At 47.3% G+C, this 14,955-nt stretch overlaps 1 protein-coding gene across 7 annotated transcripts in view; it reads right to left on the reverse strand.

Annotated features, from left to right (window-relative positions):
* SCN8A (sodium voltage-gated channel alpha subunit 8) overlaps window positions 1–14,955 on the reverse strand; it is a 65,231-nt gene that overhangs the window by 14,952 nt on the left and 35,324 nt on the right. For all 7 annotated transcript variants that reach the window (XM_040581207.1, XM_040581206.1, XM_040581209.1 and 4 more), the window contains 13 exons: window positions 14,736–14,799; window positions 13,995–14,136; window positions 13,094–13,300; window positions 12,272–12,559; window positions 11,524–11,883; window positions 9,618–9,753; window positions 7,586–7,824; window positions 6,993–7,166; window positions 5,667–6,023; window positions 4,125–4,595; window positions 3,638–3,755; window positions 2,803–2,957; window positions 1,665–1,838 (listed from right to left, as the gene is read on the reverse strand). In XM_040581207.1, the coding sequence (XP_040437141.1) occupies window positions 1,665–1,838; window positions 2,803–2,957; window positions 3,638–3,755; window positions 4,125–4,595; window positions 5,667–6,023; window positions 6,993–7,166; window positions 7,586–7,824; window positions 9,618–9,753; window positions 11,524–11,883; window positions 12,272–12,559; window positions 13,094–13,300; window positions 13,995–14,136; window positions 14,736–14,799 (2,885 nt within the window). The remainder of the gene's footprint in view (window positions 1–1,664; window positions 1,839–2,802; window positions 2,958–3,637; window positions 3,756–4,124; window positions 4,596–5,666; window positions 6,024–6,992; window positions 7,167–7,585; window positions 7,825–9,617; window positions 9,754–11,523; window positions 11,884–12,271; window positions 12,560–13,093; window positions 13,301–13,994; window positions 14,137–14,735; window positions 14,800–14,955) is intronic.

Raw genomic sequence — 14,955 nt, forward strand, 5'->3', positions numbered from 1 at the left:
CGATGCGTAGCTGGGATCTTGTCGGGTAATATTTTGCCATCTCAAATTCACGTTTCCCATTTTTTGTAGACCAAAACGTGCCCACTGCCTTGTCTACGACACCAAGTGAAAAGAGAAATTTCACCTAAAGCGCTGGGAATTCAGGATCCCTCTACTTGTTCACTCCCTGTCAATGTGTTACCGGACTGGGATGCTCCTTAAGTTTTACTCCACCAGCAGCCAGCTACAAGATGAAAATGAAATTTGTACCACATCTGCCAATTTGTCCCCAGCAGCCGGAATTCAACCGCCAACATGAGGCGTAAGGACTGGGTTTGTGCTCAGCTGCCGGTTGTTTTTTTACTATGGGACCCCCAAAATTTCATTTGCCAAACGAGTGCCTCAAAGCAGCGCAGAAGAGACGGTATCTCGTGTTAGTTTCCACTTGTACTTCAACTTCAGGCAGTGAAAGAGATGCGGGGTTATTTTCAGAAGTTACTACTTCAAGAGGTGTGTTAAAAGGAAAAGTGTTAAGAGGATCAGTGAGGACTTTTTTTTTACATATATAAAATATTCAAAATTTCAGGTTTCCACAGGAAATGTAGACATTTTGAGTCACTTCTGCCCCTGAATTCCAAGCATAGTTCCTCCACCTACTCAGAAATATTTCCAGAGTGATAATGTCACTGAACAGCAACTTGGCATAACTGAATCATATCCAAAACGTTCCAAGTGAGAAGCTTGGAAAAAAAAAAATATTTTTTTTTTATACTTGCTCTTGGGGCATTCACTAAGGATACTGATACACAACTGGATGCAATGAAACGTTTTAAAAGAATCCAAGCCCTTGAGGTTCTAAAGTTCTCTTTTTTTGCAATTCTTTGGACTTCAAGTCCTATCAAATTCCATCATTTTCTGCCACTTTGGACAGCATACACTCCAATTATTTTAAACGCCCCTGCTGTGCTTTCACAGCCAAATTTACTGCCAACACTTCTCTCTATTGGCTTTTTGTAATTCTCACATTTATTCTCTGCAGGGAAATTGCGGGGCAATCATGTGCTGAGCTGCCCGCAGCCAGCCCTTCCCTTGCTCACGCTACGATCCCTTATCAACAAGCCGCCTCCGCCGGTGGATACTGTCCTGCCTTTCCTCTTTTTAACGGAAGAAAGATGACATTAGAACTTCATTTTGCGTAATAAATTCCCAGACTGTCCCAAATCCAGAACGGACCTCGTTAGGCGGTCGAACGGGAAGGTTTTGCCTGCTTCATCATCCCCCATTGTTAATAACACAAGCAAAGGATTAAAGAGGGTGTCACCGAGGAACACCGCCTCTGCACAAGTTCTCCACTAGCTCAACATGCCGGTGGGCCTCTTAGAAACGGAATTTTCAGCGGAGCAAAAGGGCCAAGGGCTGGAAAACCCTCCTTGTCTCTGCAGGCTCCTTAAGGATCTGCAGGGCAGAAATTCCAGAGCTGCATAGGAAACACCAGCGATACTCAACGGGCTCAAGGGTTTCATCCTCATCTGGGAAAACTCAAGATATCTGGGATTGGCTCCTCATTAAATATATGATTCAGTTAGGACAATTCTCAGGAGAAAGCGTTACACCCAGCATCCTTCTAACTGACTTTTTTTTTTTTTTTTTTTTCCAACCAGAAGTAAGAAGGAGAGGATACATACAGCCACAATGAGGAAATCCAGCCAGCACCAGGCGTTGGTGAAGAACTTGACGAATCCATAAGCGCACCACTTCAGCAACATCTCCAGGATGAAAATGTACGTGAAGACCTTGTCCGCATACTCCAGGATGGTCCGGATGGTTTTTCTCTGCTCTATGTAAATATCCTCAAAAGCCTGGGAAACAACCAGGTACGCGCATCATTACATCAGGTTTATTCCACAGCTCAACATCGTTATCCAGGAGCTTATTCAAACAATACTGAGCAGTGGAATTTCTTATATTATATATAATAATAAACATATTCTTACACAGTGCATCTTTGCTCTAGTAGTTGCAACACTGCAATGCCGAACGAATGAATTAAAAAAAAAAACCACGAAAAAAAAAGGAAAGTCCTGAATAAATCACACAAGAACTTCTCTGCCTTTTAGGGATCTGACACAAGCTTTTATATCTAAAATGATACCAGTTCAGCAACTGGTCTCGCTACGGTCCCACAGAGGCAGGTTTTCTCCACAGCTCCGCACATCCAAAAGGGCTGAGCTCATCAGCAATCAGACCGTTAAATTACTACGAAAGCTGTGCACGTAAAGAAAACCAGGCTACCACCATGGGATACGAGCTGTTGTGGACTTGGGTCCTAAAATTCACGAGTAACACATGCTTGAAGCTGTCCATCGTGTCACCCCACCTGCTAAACACCGTACTGTGCCAAAACAAACCAGGGTGATGATGATCTGTATCTATGGAACACCGCGAGGTCAAGAAGCTCTGCGAACGAGGGATAGCAAAGAAAGGGAAAGATAAATATTTGTGTTCGGTAATGTGAAAAATGAGGCACAGATACAGGCTGACTTTGTCCAAAATCCTCACGTTTCCAGCCCAGCTACGACAGAAGCGCTTGACTAGATGCACCACATCAATCAGAACCCAGATCTGCAGGCTTTCAGCCTTCACTCTGAATTTCAACTACACCAAAATCACAAATAAAGGCTTTCGTATGGCACCTACCACAACAGAGCTGTGCTGTTTTCCAGGCAAGACCCATCATCGCTCGCTTTTTCACCCAATTTCCTACCCACAGCTTTCCCCTAGCCCACCCCCGCTGGGCTACGCGTACTCCTCTATTTTACTCACCAGAGCCCCGCTGCTCAGTAGGATCATAAAGATGATGAAGGTCTCAAACCAATTATGTTCCACAATCAGAAAACAAGTCTTCCTCAAGGTCCACCAAGACTTCCCCAGCCCTTCCTCAATATTGACCTGACAACATTTACAGCGCTGCATACAACCTGGAATGGGGACAGGGCACAAAGGAGCGTGAGCGCCGATTTTATTAGGGAGCACGATTTCGTCTAAGCCCATCAAAATTGTCACGGTCTACAAGCAGTTTTAATGCTAACAACGTTAGACACGTTGAGTTTCAGTTAAAACTTTCACGTTCTTGAGGATATTATAATTCTTTCGCCACTTCTGTACCTGGCTACCTGAATTAACATCAATTTGTGAACAGATTAAGCTCGTTCTATTTGGTGAGGTATCCATGCACACGACGGCAGACAAATGGAAAACTTGCTGATAAAATAACCTTGAACCATTTAAAATATCTTTGCCATGGGAATACCTGTAATGGATCAGTCACCGAAAGACACTGAGGCCAGCGACAGAAGGGGAAAAAAAACCCAACCTGACCAGAAGCCAGATTCTTCTGCTTCTGAGGACTCAAGGCATCAGTTGTACAAAAGACCAACTTGCCCTTCCTATAGGTCATCTACACCCTTGGGATGGCAAAGCCTTCGTTTTGCAAATTCTTCTGAACCGTTTCACACAACGCAGCACCCAAGAAAGGTCCGGGAACCAGCGGAGGGTCAGCCCCGATCCAGACTGAGATCCAACCACAAGGGAAGCTTAGGGCAAACATGTCCCCAAAACATCTCGGAGGCTCCTTTCCATGCTCAGAGTCCCACCTTACCTTCTGTGAAGCAAGCATCTGGGTCCAGGTACTCCTCCGGCGCCTCCACGGGGACTTCTTCCACTTCAGGCTTTATATCAATGGTGCTACCTTCGGAGGAGCTGGTATCATCAAGTTTCTTGAACAGAAAAGAAAACCCAATCCAATCTGTAATTCATTCCCAACAAGTATCCAACGTCACAGTGACTTGGCAATTCGTTCACCCGATTTACTGTTGTGGAAGTTGTTTCCTCACTCCACCTCGTCAGGATCCTGACCCAGCTTACAGGTTGACAGGACAGTCCATATTAAGTATTTATATTATATATATAAAGTATTTGTGGGTGCCCACAGAGCAACCAGCACAAGAAAAACTCCTCCTGAGCGCAAAGACAACATAATATAAAGAGTTTTGTGCTGGATCCACCCCGTTCTCCCTCCCAAGATGCTTCCAGGCACTCACACGGGGGCCAAATGACTCAAATGAATTTTTAGCATCTCATCCTACCTCTTTGCTGCCATCAGGATCCGTATCGCTGCTAAAATCTTCTGTGTTGAGATTTTCAAAATCTGATTCCCCTACAGCAATAGGCACCCGGACGGTGAGATTGGGGTTGTTGATGAAGGACATGTGATCTTCATCTATTATGTACTTCTCCACGCTGCTCCCAATGCCACTCGTCGTACCGTTGCCGTTCTTCTGATAATCAATGTCTCTGTTGATATCAGCCCCTGTATGGTTAGCGATGCAGTTCACCTTCTTGTCGTACAACTCATCCAAAGGTTTGACCTCATCTGCCTCCCGCTGCTTGAAATGAGCCTGCATGAACTCCCGCACCTTCGCCTTGGTCCAGGCGATGCCCTTCTTGATGCGGATCACAGAAATCTGCAGGTTGTTCATCTCCCCGTCATCATCTGTCGCTGCCAAGTTGTCGGCGCTGAAGGAGCTCAGCAGCAAGGCCAAGAAGAGGTTCAGCACCTGAAAGAGAAGAGGTCACACTTGGCAGAGCCGACGCACACGGGTTGGATTCCCAAAGCCCAACATGAGTCTTTAGCCACGTTAGCAGGCTGCAGAGCTATGCCAGCAACCGCCACACTGAGAACCAGCTCTGCCACCCCACCGAGGCACACAGGACCCAAGGAACGAGACATGGATCCTGCCACGTGTTCTGTGAGCCCCACGCAGTGCCCAGCTGCGCCGGGGGCTCGGCGCGGGCACAAGGGTCCCTGCCACGGAGCCCCGTGCAGGATCCACACCGCCCATATTTGAAGAGCGGGATTTACGCAGCAGCCAGCAAAGGGATTTAAATTCAGCCTTATCAGTTTAATCCCACCCCTGGCTCAAAGGAAACGAGCCAAATCCAGGCATTTTAGGTGCCCACACCCAGCTTCGCTCCCTTGCTCCCACCTGGCCACTGACCCCAAGACTTTATTTTGTCAAAATCCCCCTCAGCAAGACGAGTCCGCTCAGACAGAGCTCCCACCACTGCTCTGAAGGCATGCAACCGTCCGCGCTACTTCGTTCTTGCTTCCATTTCCCTCCGTCAGACTTTTTCTTCATAGAATTTAGAGACCAGAAGGAACCATCATGCTCCAGCCTAACCTCCCACACAGCGGGCCAAATCCTGCACACAACCGTACCTCCTGATTGAGCCAGCGGGAAGATCTGAGAAGAAACTTCCAACCTCGTTTTAACGCTTCAGGACCTGCCCCTGCGTACTGAATTATTTCCTCTCTCGGCTTTGGAAAACCAGGTTTTGCTGCTTTTAAGCTTCTTTTACTCCCTTGGGCAAGGTGGGGGTTGGACCCCTTCAACTGGGGGGTTCATACCTCCAGCGTGTATTGCAAAGCGCTTGGATGCTTTCTTTGTGGGCAATCGTTTAAGGCCTTATCAAGCCAAGCACATCGTTAATACCATGCTACCCGAGCCAACAGGCCATGAAGGAGCCCAAGAGACTCACAAGTCATTAACTCCCTAGCCCTGCAGTCTCCCCACCTTCTACCCAACCCAGAGGCAACCAATAAAGACCATCAGTAACCATTTACTGACCACTAAATTTCCGATGACCATGACCATCATGAAGACAATCAAGCACATGGCCTGTCCTGCTACTTCCATACAATCCCACATGGTCTCAATCCATTCCCCACACAACACACGGAAGACAATAAGGAAGGAGTGGAAGAAATCGTGCATGTGCCAGCGGGGTAGCTCACACTCCGGATTGATCTTGCAGACACACTCCTTGTAGCTTTTGCCGAAAAGCTGCATGCCCACCACGGCGAAGATGAACACGATGATGGCTAGCACCAAGGTCAAGTTCCCCAAAGCACCCACTGAGTTACCGATGATTTTTATCAGCATGTTCAGAGTGGGCCAGGACTTGGCCAGTTTGAAGACTCTCAGCTACCAAAGAAACCAAACAAACCCAAAAAAACAAAAACAAAACAGAGAAATGACAATTTAATTTCATCTTAAAGAGGAAAATCAGGCAGAACTTTACCTAAACAGCAACCATCTCGCATTTTACGTAAACATAAGCCCATGCTTCTGCTACCAAAGTCAGCGGGAGCAGGGAACACTTAACTTCTCTTTGAATTTGGTAAAAAAAAATCCTGTATTTTGTACTTAGTTATCCCCACACACAGAGTGATCTCCCTTTACAAGGGAAAAGCACGGAGCTTCCACCTCGCTTTGCAAACTTTGCAATATTAAGGAAGACAGAAGAGTTATCTGAAGGCTGTGTGTCACAAAAAATTACTTTTTGCTTCCCTGAATCCTTCTCATCTTCCCCTGGGAAGGATTTGTTTTCCTGGCGCATCCAGAACACACAATCAAAATCTGTTTTCCAGAGGATCTCACTTTGGAGACAGACTTTCTGAAGCTGGATATAAGCAGGAGCTTCTCATTACTGTGCTCCTTGGAAAATCCAACCTCGGTTGTGGTTCTCTGCACCCAAAAATCCAACCCAGAGGTTTTTTGTAATTTCATTTTCAGAAGTTTAACCATTGACAGCACAAGTTAAAGCACACGAAGGCTGGAAGTATCCAGCGCCTTTGTGACAGTGTAACATACAACCTACCAAATGTGACCACGTGAAATCAGAGGTGTGTTCTGATGTGGTCCATCTCCACCTCTACGAAGAACAACAAAACACCTCCCAAGTTCTCCTCCGCTGCCTAAACGCAACGAGCCATCGCTCAGATCTCATGAACAGCAGTTGTCAAGTAAGAAGAGACCTCAAAAATGACTCTATTCCACCTCCATCCTCCCCCAAACCAGAAAACAACTGGTGGTTTTTGTCTTTTCTTATGCAAAAAGCTTTCTAGTGACTCCAAGAGAGTAACATGCAAAAAGAACTGGAATATGGAATACCAATCGGAAAGATCGCAGCACAGAAAGTCCTTCCACATCTGCTAGACTCAGTTCCATTAAACTGAGGGAGACAATAAATCCATCAAAGATGTTCCACCCTTCCTGGAAATAATAGTAGGGATCCATGGCAATGAGCTTCAGGAACATTTCAGCTGTGAAAATTCCCGTGAAAACCTGGAGCGGTGAGGAGAGAGACAGACAAAGGACAGGTAAAGAGTCGCTTTGGTTCAAGTTCCGATGTTCAGGTTCAAGATCCAACCCCATCATTTGTCACAGCAACTCAAACGCGCAGCCCCCACAACGCCACGTGCTCGGCTGCAGTAGTCGTTGCTCCTCCGATGCAGCACAAACACCACTGACGTACTCAGGCATACTAGGAATTAAATATTTTGGAATTTTAAGGAATTAAATAAGGAATTTAAGAATTCTGACCGGAGAAGCGCACCCTTAGCAAACATCTCTGAGTTGACACAGAGCAATGTGGCAAGCTCACACCACTCTAGAACCAGTTTTTTCAGCCTAAATCTTCCTTAACTAGCAACGTATCCCAGTAGGAGCAGATGTGTAAGGAATATTTACCAGTAGTATCTTACCAGATTTCCGACGGAGAGCACGTGCTCAAACTCCGGGGTCATTGGGTGGTGCTCCATGGCCATAAACAAAGTGTTCAGCACGATACAGATGGTGATGGCCAAGTCAACAAAAGGATCCATGACAATTAAGTTCACGATCTCCTTCAGCTTCATCCAGTACGGGTGGCATTCCCAGATCAAAAACGTGTTGGCGAATTTGTACCAGCAAGGGGGACACTTCCTCTGGGATTCTTCCAGCTCTACAGTGACAAAACAAAACAGCAGCGGCGTTGAGTCTTCACCTCTACGGCCACTGGATGTGTCTTGACAGCCGGCACGGCTAAAATACCTCCCCGTCACAAACACCCCCCTGCTTGCACCAAAATTCAGTATTTTGGGGCCAAATGTGTGTTTTTCCACACGTACACACAACGCCCAAACCAGAAGAACTCCGGGATGCTTGGCAATAGCGAAGACCAAGAGTTACTAAGCCCAGAACCTTACGACCGTGGCCAACCGTGTGGGTTGCCACAATGGAAGAGTTGGGTCAAGTTGACCTGCATGAGGTCACCAGGAAGAGCAGTTCCAACCCTGTGCAACAGCCCTGCCTGGCTCTCATGATTCAGTGCCAATTATTTTAAACGAAGGGATATATTTAACCCAGAACCCATCAAGGTAAAATGGTTTAAATCCAAGTTACAGATCCTGAACTGTCTTTGGTGCCAGTTTTTAAAATAACTTAAATGAATTCTGCGCTGAATGCAGACGCAGTCTAAAAGAGGAAATACATGACATAATGCTGCAAAGGATTTTAAACAGGAATAACCCGATTAAGACTAACCACATCCATCTACAGAAATCAAACGCAATGCCGCGTCCATTATTTTTTTTGTACACTGGCTTATTTCAAGCGCTTAGGGCAAAAAAAAAAAAAAATCAAAAAAAAATCAGGAGTTTCCCCCCCTCTATTCTTTGACTTGCAATGGTTCCATTGAGGATATACAGCTGTTCAGGCTGAAGTTTTATTCTTCCTGAGTAGGGAAAGGACCGCTGCGCTCTTTTTCTCATTGGTTCTCTGGTTGCTTAGTATTTAGTTGCCTTGGAATTTCTAAAGTTAAAAAAGAGGACCGTAGCACTGTAGCCTGTAGGCGTTTGTGTGGGAGGGAAGCAGCAGCAGAACCTTGCTCTGTTTCTAAGTATATTTAGTTTTCATACAATTTTATTGCAGGAGACAGCAGGAATTTGAGATCATCAACCTCATACGGCTGCTGTTCAGAAATTTTTGCTGGCTCTTGCATAACAAGAGTTGGAAATCTCATCTCCATGTGCTGTCCGTTTCAGAATTGCTGTCATCCCGCCGTCCCTTTCTCTTTTGACAGCTGTCACACTGCAGCTCTCAGCACAGCTCCCATCCTTTGCTCCCACGGCTCGTAAGCAAAGGGGGGTCCCTGCAGTCCTTGGGAGAAGGCAGGAGCCAGAACACCTGCACCAGGCAGCGCCTTACTCCCATCATCCCTGCACTGCATACTCATCATTGTAAAAGTACAGCTCTCCGCTGCCTTCACCTCTGTATCTACGTAATTCAGGCGCAAAACCAAGTGAAATAAAGTCTTAATAAATATTTCTGGCTCCATAATGACTCAAAAGCAGCAGGTTTAGGCAAAACCAATGCGGGACTATGAACTACTTGGACGCAGGGACGCCTGAATCCTGCGCACCCGATGGGCTCGCAGGTCCCCTGTCAGACACCCAAAGGTCAAACCCGATCTCTGCTGTGCAGCACTTGCCTGACCTTGCCCTTGACCTCAGCCCATCCCCCTCCCCCAGCTCCCTACAGCCCAGCTATCGCTCTGATCCCCGCAGCCATCAGCACAGCTCAGGACAGGGAGCCCAGGGCAGACAGGGGGTGAGGAACCCGACCTGTAAAAGCAGGATGGGTCCTCTCTCATCGGATCATTTCGGTCGGAAAAGACCTTTGGGATCTTCGTCCGACACACCAAGGGAGGGCAACTGATAGGTACCGAGGGAGCCCAGACCTCGGAGCCATACCTACCCTCCACGAGGGTATTCGTCAAGCCGGTCATCACACTGTTGGTTCGGTCCTTTCTTCCATAGGATGCGTTCACCTGATCCATGGAGACCAGCAGAGACCCACCAGGTTTCTTTCTAATTTCGATTTCAGTAGTACCCTACAAAATTCATATGATGGTTAATACAAAGTCTTCAAGCCTTCCCGGTATTTTACAGACTCTCAGCCTAGAAAATACATAAGCCCAAGAGAGAAAAGCGTCTTTGCTCCCACTGTCCTCCCCTTCCTACAAGATATAAATGGTCACACCAAAACTCAAGCCCTCTCATTTCTGCTAGCACCAGTGCTCCCCACCCTCAGAGAAACGAAGGACTGTATTTTAACGAACATTTCTAATGAAGGCTGCTGGAGTACCAAGTCATTTATGCTCCCTACCACTACCAAACAGCACTAGTGACTTTTATTAACCAGGCCGCTTTACAGCCCGGCTGGTGGGAGCCTGACCCACCCCAGTTAACGAGGGTCAGGAACGCACCATCTGACAGTACCAACATTTGTTTCAAAATCTGCATCTGAAAATTTGGATGGAAGAAGTTCAGCCACATCACCGAGAACCAGCGGGGATTCCTCCCGCTCCAGCCCCCTACGAAGCTTAATTTTTAACATGACAGGGAACTGAACCAGGTCTCGAGTTCACCCCCGTGAAGCATCACCTCGCTCTGCTCCCGTCAAAGCTCGTGCACCTCTAGAGGCACCTCACAGCTTCCCTCCCCTGGAGATGCCCATCCTCGTTAGGCACAACCTGGAGTACTAACAGATAACTACGGGTTTCCCCCCTCATTACATGATTTTGCTGCTGCCTGCTAACAAAGCAAGGTCTCCGCACAGCCTGTGCAGCTCTCCCAACGTGGTAGTTAATCGCTTGTTGCATGTTGAACTCTACGTATAGAGTCAGCAAAATAACTGCTAAGTAATACTTTCTCTTTTACGCATGCATCGTGCAGATTACTAATCCTACCGCATCCATGCTGCTTTAGAAAGGGAATTAACTACTCAAGCAAAACACTGTATTAACATGCTAACTAGGGAGGGGAAAAAAACAGGTAGCAACTGATGCTTAACATAACTAATTAAGGTCAAACATGTTACAAGAATTAAGAAAACTACAAAAAAATTGCTTGGAATTTATAGGCACAGTAATCAGATTTTTCTCAGAAATGATTGATTTCGGCATCTCTCAAATGATGTCGGTACAATCTTATCCAGATTCTTTTACGCCCCACTAACTAATACTCTGCATTTTGAGCTTTGTTTCCCTCCTGCACTCTGAAATGTTGATCCACTAAGAGGGTTACTCAACACCAACTCAGCCAACTCACTACAAAAAGTCATAGTCAAGGAAAATTCAGAAACAGTATTTTAAAATTTCCTTCTTTTACCAACAGTTTCCCTTGCAAAATTTAGTGGGAGCTAAAAGACTGTGTTTCCCTTGAAATCCCCATTATAAATATATCTATAAATATATAAAATAAATATTTTCTCTTGTCGTGGAGAGCACTTGCAACAAGCTTTGGTTGGGCTCCCCATGCTTTCAACAGCTCCTTACGAATTGCCCCGCCACACCCCCAGCATCCCTATTAATATCGGTCCTTTAACGAAGGACTCAATTCCAAGTGTTTTTTTTTTCCCAGGAAGCCGGGGTGGGAGAAGGAGGTGGGTGTCGGAGTTTGAGAAGGAAAGAAAGGGGATGTTAAAGCACGGGGGGTTTAATCCAGTCTGGACCGTATCGCCCGCCCGATGCTCATTCCGGCAGGATGCCTGGTTCACCCCAAGGGTGGCAGGCAGGAGGAGAGGACGGACCGCCATGCCTACGCTGGCTACTCATTGACATCCTTCCACTGCCATCGGTAGCTGCCTTATCTATTTTCACCTCAGGCAGAAGGCGGCCCCCAGGCATGCTGGAAGGCGGGCCACCGATGAGGGACACCACGCCGTTGCAATCCACCGTGCTGTTCCTCTTGACGTTTCGCCGGAGGTTGGGGAAAATCCGCGAGGATCGGCTGCCTTGGCTGTAGCCGCTGTAGCCGCTGTAGCTGCTCCTCCGATCGCGACCGCGGATGGGGATGAAGAGGGAATCTCTCCTGCCTTCGCTTTCCTCCACCGTGCTGTGCTCGTCGTCGGCGAACTCGTTCTCCGAACCCGGGTCGCGAAACCGCCCTTTGTAGCTGAAGATGCTGCTCTTGCTGTTGTGTCGAGAGAGAAAAGGGGAGCCTGGGATACTGAGGAGAGACTAGGAGGGAGAAAAGAAAGAACGACAACAGCATCAATAGCACGGAAACAAAGCGCTGCGGTGCTGAGTGCTGCTAAAGGGGTCTCGCTCCCTCTCCAGGTCTACCCAAAGCACCAGCGCTGTCGTCAGCCACACTGGGAGAGGTGCTGAGCCTCGGCTGGCTGAGCTACGTTGGTGAGGAGGTTACTGGCTGCATTTGCTACTCTCAGAAACAACTTCAAGCCAGGAGAAGTGTGGGCAAGGGCTGCAAACGTGGCCCGTTAAGCAGCCTCCTGGTCCCCTGCAAGCTTAAGACGGGGGGCAGATCCCTTTGGCATGCTAATAGGGATCTAGACTATGATCCCGACTACAAGCGAGCATGAACAGTAGCCAAGGAAATTCAAACTACCTGGTTCATGATGGAAAATTTCCTTCCTAGCCTGTTATCTGGCAGCCTGAACGCCTTCCTCCTCATGCCATCCTCAGACTCGGACTTGAACACCTTTTCGTTGTCGCACTTCTCCTCTCCTTCCGACAACTCCTTGTCCTTTCGTTTTTTCCTCCTGTTCCGACGCTCCTTGGCGCTCTTGGAACTGAGTTTGGAAATCTCCGAGGAGCTCCGAGACATCCTCCCCCCACCATCATCTTCCACAGCGTCTTCGGAGACCGTCCCTGCTGAAGTGACCATAGCCGCAGCCTGAGGGCGTAGGCAAGAGAAGGGAAAAATAAATCAGATCTTACCAGGATTCATAGACGGCTTAATGCACCTAAGGACGAGTCTTTGGGGCAGGACTGAGATGCTGATTTTTTCTCCTGGAAGAAACCTGCAGCCAGGATTTGTAAAAAATTGTTCCTAGTTTACTTTTGCGGGTGGTAAAATATCTCTCGGTCCCTTGGCTTTGTTTATCAGCATCTGACACAGGACCAACAAAGATGAACTTGTCCTTCTTGCAGACATATTCCCGCACTGCACTAGGAGCTCTGAGAAGATTTAAAATTCCCTTAACAGGAGAGAAGTTTTCCAGCAGAAAATGATCACAGCCAGCTTGTGGATCATTCAGGAAACGCCAGCAACAGCAGGGAAGCACCGGCAGCCCCAGCCAACAAGGGACACGATGCCAGGTGAGCCAGCCACGGGATCGCTGCCGTTTTCTTCATCATACCTCACTGACAGGCAAATAAACCTTAAAATAGGCAAAAGCATCCAAACCCAGGCAATGGAAACACTCACCTGTGCTTCTTCCTGCTGCTTTTTCAATTGCTCTAACATGGCTTTAAATTCTGCTTCCTTCTGCTCTGCCTCCTCCAACGTCGCCTGGTTCTGCTCTTCGTAAGCCATGGCTACCACAGCCAGGATCAGATTAACCAGGTAGAATGATCCCACAAAGATCACCAAGACGAAGAAGATCATGTAGGTTTTCCCTGCTGCTCGTAAGGTCTGGAAGTAGAAAAGAATGGTAAAAGGAAAGGGGAAAACGATTTCCGAGTGACACCCAATGCACCGATCCCAAGCGTCCTGAGCTGAATGTTTCTAAGAAAATACAGTGGTGCTGAATATTTAACGTCTCAGCACCTCAGAGCACTAAGGCACAGTACATTCCTCAGCCATGAACGCAAAAGGCGACATCCCTCTTCCCCTCTGAAGGGACCATCCGATGGATGCAAACTGAACACGATTCACAACCTTAGGCTGCCTTAAACCTCAGCAACTCAGTGCTCAGACTCCCTTAAACCAAAAGAAAATCGAAGAAAAGCCATTTCAGCAAGATCCCCAAAGCATCCTCGGGTTACTGGGAAACATTCTGCCCTAAAAAGCGCCTCAGCACCTTCTGTGAGCAGGGCTGGGCTGCTCGCAAGTTCTGCGGCAGGCGCTCAGGCTCATCCAGAATGAATTCCCAGCCCATCCGCATGCACGCTGAGGTCTTGCCGTTCCTTCTGGACTTCAAAGAGTGGGACACCTGCTTCCAGGTACCATCCCCATCCTCCTCACCACCCAGCGTCTCACCACGCAGCTGTACTGGCAGTTATCCTTTCGGATAGGTGGAATAAAATAAAAAAATATCGCACGTTCCTCTCCTGCGTTGCCCCGAATTCTCACCTTGCATTAACGTTGAAGCAAAGCGTTTACTTACTAATTGATACAAGTTTTCCCAAAAGTCCTGAGTCATAAGGCGAAATAAAGCCAGAAAAGCCCAGCTGAAAGTGTCGAAGCTTGTGTAACCGTAGTTGGGGTTCCGTCCTGCTTTCATGCATGTGTAACCCTCCGGGCATTGACTGCAGAAAGATGACAACCAGTTCAGAGCACCGAGGCAGCACCAAGTTGAAAACACGCACGTTCTCCACGCTTAGGGAGATATTTACAACCCTCCTAACAAACGGCATGGGTTTTGCTTTCCGTGTCAAGCCAGAAGAGCAGGGGAGGAGGCTGAGGGGGGAGTCAGACAAGCCCTGTTCTCTCTGTCCGATGGAAATGAGACGCGGCGACACGTGGCTTTTCACCCAACATGAGCCCCAAGGATGAGCTTTTGCCCTAAGCGTCCTCAGGGCTGAAGGAGAGGGTGAAAAACCAACGGCACATGGAAAGTTTCCATTTCTCAGCCTCCATCCCCTACTTCTCTGATGGTTCTCGTGGGAAATAATGCTGCTAGTAATCATTGTTAGCCATACCTGCCTCCTGAGATGCCCGCTTGCGTTATATTAGTCAAACCGATGGTAAAAGTGGATTAATAATTAAGAAAGTGAAACCCTTTACATGCAAAAAAACACCACAACCAACAAAGGAAGCAACAGGAAATATTCCAAAGGTTTTGCCATTATTAGGCGACATCGACAGTAATTAAGAGTCTCTGCTTTTAATAAAGCTCAACACTCACCCTGCATCAGAGCTGTTACCACAGAGCAAAGGATCAGGGGCGCCAGGAATGATGTAAAAATTTGCTGGGGAAGATGAAAAAGAAAAGATTACGCACACACACATAGGGAGTCAGGATTTAACATACTACAGAACCACAAAAACCTGCGCTGAAGAGCCCTCTGGATAAATTTATCAGTAAACTATAACTGTTTTAAATAACATCAGCCCCACTAACCGTG

Source organism: Falco naumanni (genome assembly GCF_017639655.2).
Source record: "Falco naumanni isolate bFalNau1 chromosome 20 unlocalized genomic scaffold, bFalNau1.pat SUPER_20_unloc_2, whole genome shotgun sequence".
In the NCBI taxonomy this organism is placed as follows: Eukaryota; Metazoa; Chordata; class Aves; order Falconiformes; family Falconidae; genus Falco; species Falco naumanni.